At 41.7% G+C, this 10587-nt stretch overlaps 1 protein-coding gene across 1 annotated transcript; it reads left to right on the top strand.

Annotated features, from left to right (window-relative positions):
• The first annotated feature begins 3690 nt into the window (after positions 1 to 3690).
• On the top strand, positions 3691 to 10144 carry si:dkey-29p10.4 (E3 ubiquitin/ISG15 ligase TRIM25). The gene is made up of 7 exons (XM_034587925.1): positions 3691 to 3977; positions 5615 to 6570; positions 7147 to 7242; positions 7721 to 7969; positions 8077 to 8099; positions 8453 to 8607; positions 9201 to 10144. The coding sequence occupies exons 1-7, from the start codon at positions 3749 to 3751 to the stop codon at positions 9743 to 9745; spliced, it is 2253 nt and encodes a 750-aa protein (XP_034443816.1). The 5' UTR covers positions 3691 to 3748; the 3' UTR covers positions 9746 to 10144.
• The last annotated feature ends 443 nt before the right edge of the window (positions 10145 to 10587 follow it).

Genomic DNA, 10587 nt, shown 5'->3' with positions numbered 1-10587 from the left:
CTGCTGTGATGTTTGTTCATTTGTTAAGGGTGCAGATGTCATGTCATCTGTGGACTGAGAACGTTTCAGTTTAGGTTTGAAGACTAGAAATTAATAACAGAACTCTTGCATTGCAATCTTAGGGTGTCAGGTTTGAAAGACATGGAGAAAGACTAGTCAGGGAGCGTTGAATGAAAGACCTGCTCTGAGTTACTTAATGAATATGTTGGACTTGATGTTTTTGGAGTTTGGCCCATACTAAGGACTAAATTTCATTTGAAGTCATTTTAAAAATTCTGTAACTTAAAGTCTCTCAACTTAAAGGAAGTGCAGATTTCAAGTGCAATCAACTTTTCTATGGCCCATATTCTGAAATCAAAGTTTGTCTCATAGGGCTTAACAAGCTGCAACATCCTCTGTCCTTAATCCTCAACAAGAGTCAAGAAGAACAAAAAGTCCTGATATTAACAGGGGGAAAAAACACATAGAAACCTCAGAGAAAGCCACATGTGAGCGATCCCTCTCCCAGGACGGACAGATGTGCAAAAGATGCTGCGTGTAGCTGAACACATCAACAATATTCACCACATTGATTAGAAGAAACTGTTTTTAATATAATGGAAAGGTGTGTCAATGTTTCAAGTATTCATACATAAGAAAATGTCTGATAGAGATATAGGGAGAAGCAATGACAAATGAACGGAGGAGTTATTGCCGGTGATGGTAGAATATTTGAGTAGGGATATCGTATTAGCAATCTTGTTGTAATTATTCTCCACGATCATGATCCACAATCCACACATCACTTATCTGAGCCAAGACTTCCTCTTCTGTTAGTCGCACACACTTTACTAGTTCCTTATATCACAGGAGTCAAAAGCCTCTCCACACAAAACACAAACAGTGATACTTTTGTTTGTGTTTTAGGTCCAGACAACATTTTGGCTAATCTCTTTTAACAGCTTTCTCTATATGCATGCAGATAAATTATTAATACAAGACGAAAGCCAAAGAATTTCGGTCAATGTGTTACACCTCCTTCGCTCCCCACGCGCTGACTGTTCACCTGCGAGCAGCCAAAGTCTGCTCAAACATTACTGGTCAAACTTCATAACTCAAACCAGAAGGCTTCCTGCCCCAGAAGATTCTGCATATTCGCATGCATAATTATAATATAAGTTCCTGTATATGTGTCATAATTATGAATTTTGAGATTGTCAGAATGAAATATCAATCAACCTTTTCTGAAGGGTTATTTTCATACATTCTGTTATGTATGGAAAATTCACCAGAACAATCCCAGCTCAAGCTCTTCTTTTGAATATAGCATTCAACCATATAACAGAGTGGTCATCTATGGATGGACTTTGATCTGTTCATTAGCTGAAGACCATATTACAAGGGTCCAGGAAAAAGTTGTTTATTGTACTTCAGTTGGAAATGTTTTATCGGCCTGTGATTGCCAAAGGGAGAAAAATATCAACTCTCATGCGATGGTAGGGTTTTGGTGACTGGATGTTTTTGCTGATTGCTGAACAATATGAAGACTAATAACAATACATATGTTACATCACTTAACAACACACAAGACCAACAATCGCTCAAAGTGCATTTGAGGGGAAAAAAAGCAGAACAAATAAGTATAAGAGAGCCAGCTTGCTTTATTGTTTAATGAGTTACTTTTTTTTATTAAAAATTGGTCAATGGGTGTTGCCATCCTCGAGATAAAAGCAAAAACAAATAAGTATATATATATATATATAATTGGTTGGAGACGTGAAAATTCCCTTCAGACTTTTATTATTATTCTTAAATTTTGATTAAAATTCAAACCTTTCATTTTCCATTATTGCATTACAAATTCAAAGCATTCAAATATGAAATATAACTTTCTCTCAGGCCCTGTAACTCTGACTTCATGATTCCAAGCAACATTAACAGAGTTGATGAAAGAAATGCGGTTTCTCTTAGAGATAAAATTGCTGTGAGATTAGGAGATTGCCTTTTACTCAGAAGGGAAGTCACAACAGGCTTTTAATCCAAGTCACACGTTCCGTCCACAACACAGAGAGGAATGTCACAGAGAGAGAATTAGAATCACCACTTTTACCCACTATTGTTTTTATCTGGTACTTTTTGAAAAACGGCAACAACCAGTGTCTGTGTGGCTCAGATCTGTGATCTGGAGGTGAAAAAGCGTATTATTCTTATTCAAAGCAATCCGTGCTGTCAGCCAGTTCAGCACTCAGTTCACTGATTAGTTGTGTGTGGTTCATTGTCCTCATGGGACTCGTCTCAGTTCTCCACAGAGTGGGCACAGGGGTTTGTATGATTGCATTTCACTGTATCTCAATAAGTGGTGCATTAAAAGGCTGCAGTGCCTCAATGGCAGCTGGGTAATTGCTGTTCATTGTTGTCCTTTATTTCCCTCGGGAACAATAAAGTACCCATCTATCTATTGATTTGCTAGAAACAGTTAGTCACCTCTGTATTTATTCGGGATTTGTAAACTCAGACTCTGCAGGTTAAACCCATGACAGGATGAGGAGTAATGAATGATACAAACACCTGGGTACATTTTGAGGAAGCAGTTGAACTCTGGCTCAGACAATGAAAATTCCAGCATGTGTTCACGTTCACACAGTCCAGAGAGATTCAATCAGGCAGAATTAGAGAAACCATCAGTGGGGATGGACCATGGATGTGTAGGATGCTTTTAATGACTCACTGAATTAAAATGGTACTTATCATATTCATAAACTCCTTTTCCGATGGTCAAAAAACCCACTAACACCAGCTAACATCCGGGTTTTGTCTGCAATGGGAATGGATTCAATCAGCATTCACAACCTTGTTAGTAGACAAAGGTTTTAATTGGCTCTAATTGGCAGTGACGGAAACATGACACTAGTGTGAACACGCTAAGTAAATAAACAAATAAACAAAGAAATGTTGAACTAAATGAATGAATGAATGTAAAAAGTAATACATAAATAAATAACTACAATTAAAAATACAGTACTGTTTTTATTTTTCAAATGTATTTCATTATTTATTCATACAATTAGCTATTTATACTATATCATGTTTTTTCCTTCATAGTTAAGCCCAATTCATGCTTCTGCGTCGCAGCTACACCGCAGACGTCGCGTAGACATGTACCCTACGCAGAGCCCGACGTCGTACCCAGACGTGCACCTCCCCAAAAATGTAACCACGCGTTGAGGCGACGCAGACAACAAGAGCTGTGATTGGTCCGCTTGGTAGCATCGCATCTCCGGCAGACTCACCGCCATTTTTGAATTGAGTTGAAGAAACGAACTTGGACAACTTCTTTCTTTTCTTCGTTGAAGTTCTTTAAGAAAAAGTAATGGCTCTCCAACATCTATCAGCTCCAACTCTGACACGATCCGCTTGGTAACACTCGCCATTGTTCTGAAGTAAACAGAGACTCCAGGGAGATGGTAAATAAGCAGACAAGAAGCTGGAAGACTTTAACACCAGCATAGAAACTCGACTGCCACTAGAGTTTTGTGTAATTCAAGCAGAACTCACACACACACACACCTACACACAACTATGAACGTTGGGCCCACCTTGAGCATAGCTTCAACGCAGAAGCCAGAATCAGCCTTCATTAATAAAACACACACACTGTCTCTTTAAGACCTGGACAGGGGGGGCGGTGAAAGCGGGATTCAAAACGTGTAGCCCCGCCCCCCGCCGCTTCCCTTCGCAGAAACGGGAGCCAAACGTCAGTCAAAACAAAATGGGGAATGCGCTGGACACCCCGACGAGCTGCCCGCTGTGCAACGCGATGACCATGGACCCCGTCACCCTGAAGTGCAACCACCGCTTCTGCCGGCGGTGCATCGGGGACCTGTGGAGCGTCGCACCGGACGGGCCGTACCACTGTCCGGAGTGGAGGTGTAAGACCGTGTACCGCACTCTGCCGTTCGACCGCAGCCTGATGTCCTCCCCGAGTCGCGGGGCTGCAGGTACAAGCTGCTGTGGACACAGGGTGTTAGTGGATGTTGTGACTGTGACCGCAGCTGATTCAGACAGGTCCACAGGGACATGCTAACAGGCTAACACGCTGTTATCACATTCAGTGTTACACTCAGGCTAGCTCATGTTACTCTGTAGCTACTTCCTGATAAAGAGCTGGCTGGATTTCATCATCACATGCAGCAACTTTACACTTAAAATACCGACATCCGTTTTGAGTAAATGTAAATAAGTAGTTCCAGCAAATTGTAACTAAAGCATTAAAAGTGCAGACAGTTCGCCCCAGTGACTGATACTATGATGTTATTATTATCAATCATCTTTTATTTGTATAGCCCGTATTCATTAATCACAGTTTGCCTCACGTGACTTAACGATCTGTACAATGTTCGACATCCTCTGTTCTGAACCCCAAAACAAAACAATTATCATTATATAATATTGTTAATACTTCATAATAAATTCATAATACAAGGTTTTAACAGCTATAATGACAAAGTTGAAAAGCTGTAAAATAACAAATTTGCTTCGCGTGACAGTAAAGGGAGGATCTTTTATTTTTTTTCTGACTGTTGCTCAGACAAACGAAAGAATCTTCAGATGTCCACTTGGGGCTGTGGCAGATTATAACAGACATATGTCATTATTTTCTGGCATTTTATAAACAGAATTGGAAACTGATCATTGTTTTTCCACCAAGTTTTGTGGTAATCTCTCTAGTAGTGTTTTACGTAAGGTACCTAACAGGAAAACAAACAAACATAGATGAAACCAAAACCTCCTTGGCCGAGGGGATTATTTGTTGCAGCCCTATTTTAGCTGCTTACAACTCAGACATCTGAAACATGACCACAAGCTCCAACTACAGATCACGTTTTTGTAAAGAATTAAAAGTTTGTTCTTATTGCTCAATACTTTGTACTTAAACAGTGTATAATGTATAATAATAAATATAATACAGTCTTAACCTGTTACTAACTGTAAACTAAATCATCCTGATATACTGGCTGTAATGTAAAACAACATGCACCTTGTGGTAGATGTTTGAAGTAGCATAAACTTTAAATACTCTAGAACCTCAAAATTGATTTCAAGTACAGTACTTGAGTAAATGTGTTTTTCTGTTTGTTAACTCACAGCGGTCAGAGGCTCTCCTCTAAAAGTCAGTATGGGGCTGAAGTTTGTTTGACTGTGCAAACGGAGAGAGTAAAGGTCTTAATCAGTTTTTACGGCACGTTGAGTCCATGCAGTTTTCCTGTGTTTGGCATAAATCACCATGATGAGTTTTTCCATTTCCACTCTATGTAATTAGATATTGAGTGTTCATGAATGAAGCACCAGGCATTTTAGGAGTGACTTAAAATAACATTTGCAATTTTGTTGTACTATGTCTCAACGTCAAGCGTCTGGATAAACTTCCTGTTTGTAAAGATGACTTGCAAAGATATGACAAAGTAAACTAGTTCACCACTGCGATGAGTTTGGGAAATCTTTAGGTCACAGCTTAGTCTTGCGGATGCTTTTATGCTGCAGGTGAACAAATCTTAGTGCAGTTGTGCTGGTCAATAGCCAACTTGTGAAGTATTGTTGTAAAGGTGCTGAATCAATGTTCTGTTCTATTTTTTAGCCACATCCAGTAAATATGAGCAGAACAATTTGGACTCGGCGTTGAAGAGGCCCTCGCTCTCCAGCAGACTCCTGGGGAAGAGAAAGGCCAGCGCCCCGGCAACAGAGCAACCTGCCACGAAGCGATCGACGGTGGAATCTCCCTGTGAGCGCCCCAGTGACACTGAGATGCCCACCGCTTACATTTCAGACAAATCCGAGCGGTCTACTGGTATGGAGACATCTGAGAAAGAAGTTCACCCGGAATCTACACAGCCTGAGAGCGGTGATGGCCCATCCTGCAGTGACAAGTCTGACAGCAAGGCAGTACCTGCAAGTGATGCGCTACAAGACGCCTCAAACCAGCAGAGCCAGCGTGAAGCAGAGGTCGTTACATTGGTTGACTCTGACACCTCGGATGAAGTCGATATATGTGAGGCACCTCTTCTTACAACCCCCAGAAGAGACACACAAGGGACAGAAGGTCATGCATCACCAACGAAACCGGCCTCACCTGCCAACTTGGTTTCATTTCCTGGGGTCTCACAGTCTGAAAAAGATAAGTCTCCTGTACCTCACGTCAAGCCACCTCTGGCATTCACCAAACATCCGGGTGCTTCAGGATCCTCAAGTAATGTTGGTATCTTTTACACGACGGAGAGCAAATATTCCAGCCCTGTGCCCTGCCATTACTGCCCCAAAACGGTTTATCAGTGTGCTGTGAAGACCTGTCTAGTGTGTGGAGCTTCCATGTGTTCAGAGCACCTGCGCCCCCACCTGGACTCCCCCGTGTTTCAGAATCACACCCTGGTTCCTCCGGTGGAGGACATTTCTCCCTGGAGGTGCCAGGAGCACCAGGAGATAAACAGGATCTACTGTCGGCAGTGTGTAGTGTGTGTGTGCACGGTGTGTACGGTCATAGGCTCACACCGCGGCCATGTCTGCATCAGCATCCGGGAGGCAGAGAGAGAGCTCAGGGTGAGTTGTGAATTATAGAACCATACATACGGTACAAACCAGACCAACTGGATCTTTGGAGGCAAAGGCCAAGACCAATATTAGGGAGCGAATATTTTCTGATACCGATAAATCCAATCCCATATATCAGCAGATACATGCAAAAAGTAATTCAGTAATTCCTTTCAATAATAAGATGTCGTTATTATATTGTGAAAAGAATATGTATTTTAGGATTGATATTTTACTGTTAATAAAAAGAAAACAAATACAACCAACCAAATATATTGAGTATATAAAATATCAAACGAAGGAAATTAACTTAATTATTTAATGTAAAGTATAAATAAAAATGCACATCTTTTCTGCAATGTTTATTTTGTAAAATAAAAGTGTTTGTATTTGTACATATCGGCAAACATCAACGCAGATTGGGATATGTCTTTGAAATGCTCATATCGACCAATGTAATCAAACATGTGCCGTATCACTTGGGCGTAGTAGATGCATAGTAGTCGTGGTTATAGTTGAAGCCTGATGTAAACCTAGCTATAGCAACAATTACATAAACATTTTTCCATGCACATTTTCCCCAAGGGCAACCTGAAAGAAGAGATCAAACAACGGCAGGACGCCGAACAGCAAGTGGAGAGCAGAGTGACTGAACTTACCCAGAAGAAAGAGACGTTCCGAGTAAGACAACTAATCTTAATACATAACTGCTCAGTAACACAGGGTGAGATTCATTCTGTTTGGTCCTGCTGGGACGATGTTGTGTCTTCTGTCTAAGAACGCATGTTTGTCGTGTTGTAAGGAATCCACTCTGAGTTGTTGCAGCGCAGCACACAATGTAAAATGTAATTCTTTACAAGGAAGACAAGTCCCCATAATGTGTCTATGTAAATTGTGATGGTGTGATTTACGTTCCCACATCATTTGTAATATCTGGACAACACACACACACACACACACACACACAGGTCCACAAGTCACACAAACACAGAGAACCTGTTTTACAGGTCCCTAACTGATTAGAAACTGAAAAGAGAATGAATCTGAAGGGATATGGGACCATGTCATTTTAGTCTATCGTAAAAAACTATTTTATGTGATGACAAATGAGAAATGTATAACTTTATATGAATCTTGATTGTATCTTTTGTCTGTCCAGGTGGTTTTAAGTGAGGCACGAAAAGGAGTGCAGCAGCAGTATGAAGCCATCAGAGAGGCCCTGGAGCAGGAGGAGCAGTCAGCTCTTCAGTGTGTGATGAAGGAGGAGAGCAGGGTTCTGGGGGGACTAGAGGAGAAACTCAGCCACCTCAGCAGCAGCCTGCTCTCCATCCAGCAGGGCCTCCACACCCTGGAGGAGCTGGCTGATGCCAAGGGAGACAAACGTGTTCAGGAGCAGGCCTTCATTATGGTGAGTTGTGTGTTTCCATTTGTTTGTTTGTTGGTAAAATATCTTAAAAAATCCTGTTGAAAACTAACCCAAAGAAAATTGTCTTTTTGCTCTTCCTCACATGACAGGAGTACAGCAAAGTAACACAACTGTGAGTGATTTTCTACTTTGTTGAACATGTCAATAGCGGAATGTACCAACAATTGTGTATTCTGCATGAAAATGTCTTAAAGGGTTGGTTAACCTTGTCCTTGCTGTGTACAGATTTACTAGCAAAGGAAATGTTACAATGACGATACTTGTGCTATGAAACACTGCAGCCTTTTGTTGTAGATGTGTCATGTGTGTTGTAGATGTTTCTTGTGTGTGCTTTCTGTGTGGCCTTTTCCCACCAAATCTTTATCCAATCTTGTTTTCTAAATATTTACCTGAGTGTGCTTGTTTTTACTGTATATGTGTTTATGTATATTTCAAATATAACTTTCTCTGCTCCTTTTCCCCCAGTGGCAGTAACATGGGGAGCTGTGTGCAGCAGTCTGAGGCTCCAGAAGAAGTGGATCAGGCCCGGCTGAAGTGTTTGCAGAGCTGGACTGAGAAGCGTCTGGACACCATCACCCTCACCGTGCCTGGCAAAGACCGAGACCTCTACAGACTGCTCTGTGAGACACGTTCTTAAGGCTGTTTTATATAGGACACTTCAGGCACTGCTACGCTCTGAAATCCATGTCTGCGCCACGCAAAGATGTTTTTTTGTTGTGCTTTGCTCAACGGGCTCTTGTGCGTGCCACGGTCGAAGTTCAACATTATTGAACTTTGACCACTGCGGGCTGTGATGAACACTTGCGCGTCCAGTAGAAGTGAAGGTGCCAGCCACATTTTTACTGAGCAATGAAGCAAAACTTGAAATTGTATGTGTTTGAGTTCCCTGATATATTATTTTCATGAGAAAGAGAAAGAGGGGGAAAATCTGAAATGATCAGGAGCCAGGATAATAGTGTAAGTAGTGACGAACCTTCTCCAAAAAAAGTTTTGCTTCGAACACAGCAGCAAGTGCAACGCAAACTACTTTCCATATGAAAAGGCCTTTATCCCTGCACCAGTTTACTTTCCACTCTGATGAATCACGTCAAATTAAACCAAAGGAATAACAGCATCCTGTCGGCCTGAAAGTGCCACATTCAATTAGTCTTACTCAAAAATTTAATCTCAAACATATCTAAAAATAGTCCCTTTTTTCATTTCCTGTTTACAGATGGTACCATCCCCATCCTGGATGCAGATACAGCTCATTCCAAGTTGCAGCTGTCAAACAGCAACAGGAAGGTGACGTACAGCGAGACGCAGCAGCTCTACACGGAGCACGAGGCTCGCTTCAGCTCCTTCCCACAAGTCCTGGCCTCCTGTGCCCTGGAGGGGGGCCGCTGGTACTGGGAAGTGAGCGTGCCTGTGGACGAGGGTCGATGGAAGGTGGGGCTGAGCGAGGGGCAGATAGAGAGGAAGGGCCAAAGGGACAACTCTCGTCTGGGCTTCAACAGCTTCTCCTGGTGCGTCGCTTGTGACCGGAGGAAGGTAGAAGCCGTGCACAACAAGGTTTCTGTTCCTGTGGAGGTAGACAAGCTGCAGAGGGTGGGAGTGTTCCTCGACTTTGAGGAGGGTATTTTATCATTCTTTAATGTGACACCAGGGGGCAGTCTAGTATTAATGCATTCCTATCAGCACAAGTTTTCTGATGCTCTTTACCCAGCGTTCTCTGTGTCAAAAACCCAGCTGATGATCTGTGATCTGTTCCAGACATAAACACATGTTTGTGACCCTAACACTGGCACGTCAGTAGATTTACAGATTACTAAAAAAGCACAGTGCCTTTTTCATATGTGAAATCATCTCTTCAATAAAATGTCCAGTATTTGCAATACTCTTGGGATAATGTCAAACACTGTAAATAATGCTATACTTTTGCAAAAATTAGATTTTTATAACATTCGATAGTACTGGATCTGTTCACTATGCACATTCCAAAACTGGAACTTTTATTACGTTTTTAGATTTTGTATTTTACGTGGGAGGCAAGTTGACTGCTGAAAAAAATATAATGGATAATATTTCCTAATATGTCTTAAAATTCAATGTTCTTCCTGTTGAAATGTTTGATACCTCTGATGAGCCACTCTACACAAATAAAATGTCACAATCAAAGTAAAACCTTCATTATTGTCTCTCCTTGATGTTTTCTGTTTGCGTTTGGAGGCACAGGTGAGTGGGTGGTGTAGTTTCCCCTGCAGGTGACGGTTGTTGTGCAAAAATATTTAAACTCTCACTAACCTCGCCGCATGTGAGCTTCGCAGACAATAAACACCACCTCTGGAACAAACTCGTTAGAGCCTCACAGATCGCTGCTTTCGCTAGATTGCCCTCTTCTCTGAGGCTCATTTATTCTGACCGGGTTCTGCGCTGTTGATGTCACTGGGAGGGATCAAAGTAGTGTTTTCTGTAAACTCGCGCTGGATGATTGGGAAAGCACCAGCATGTCAGTGGTTTAGGGAGCAGCTTGCTGTGGTTCCAAAGACTAATTGTTAGAATCTGCAGTATGAAATGAACTATTACAGAACAGGACTTACTGAAGTCTTAACTAGACTGGA

This window comes from Hippoglossus hippoglossus, chromosome 6 (genome assembly GCF_009819705.1).
Source record: "Hippoglossus hippoglossus isolate fHipHip1 chromosome 6, fHipHip1.pri, whole genome shotgun sequence".
NCBI lineage: Eukaryota > Metazoa > Chordata > Actinopteri > Pleuronectiformes > Pleuronectidae > Hippoglossus > Hippoglossus hippoglossus.
Note: the sequence above shows the minus strand (reverse complement) of the source record. Positions and strands in the feature narration are given on the sequence as shown.

Excerpts from the sequence above, each read along its gene's own strand:
- si:dkey-29p10.4 (XM_034587925.1), top strand. The coding sequence starts at position 3,749 with ATGGGGAATGCGCTGGACACCCCGACGAGCTGCCCGCTGTGCAACGCG. Across the intron at positions 6,571-7,146 it reads AGGCAGAGAGAGAGCTCAGG|GGCAACCTGAAAGAAGAGAT; the intron begins GTGAGTTGTGAA and ends ATTTTCCCCAAG. Across the intron at positions 7,243-7,720 it reads AGAAGAAAGAGACGTTCCGA|GTGGTTTTAAGTGAGGCACG; the intron begins GTAAGACAACTA and ends TTGTCTGTCCAG.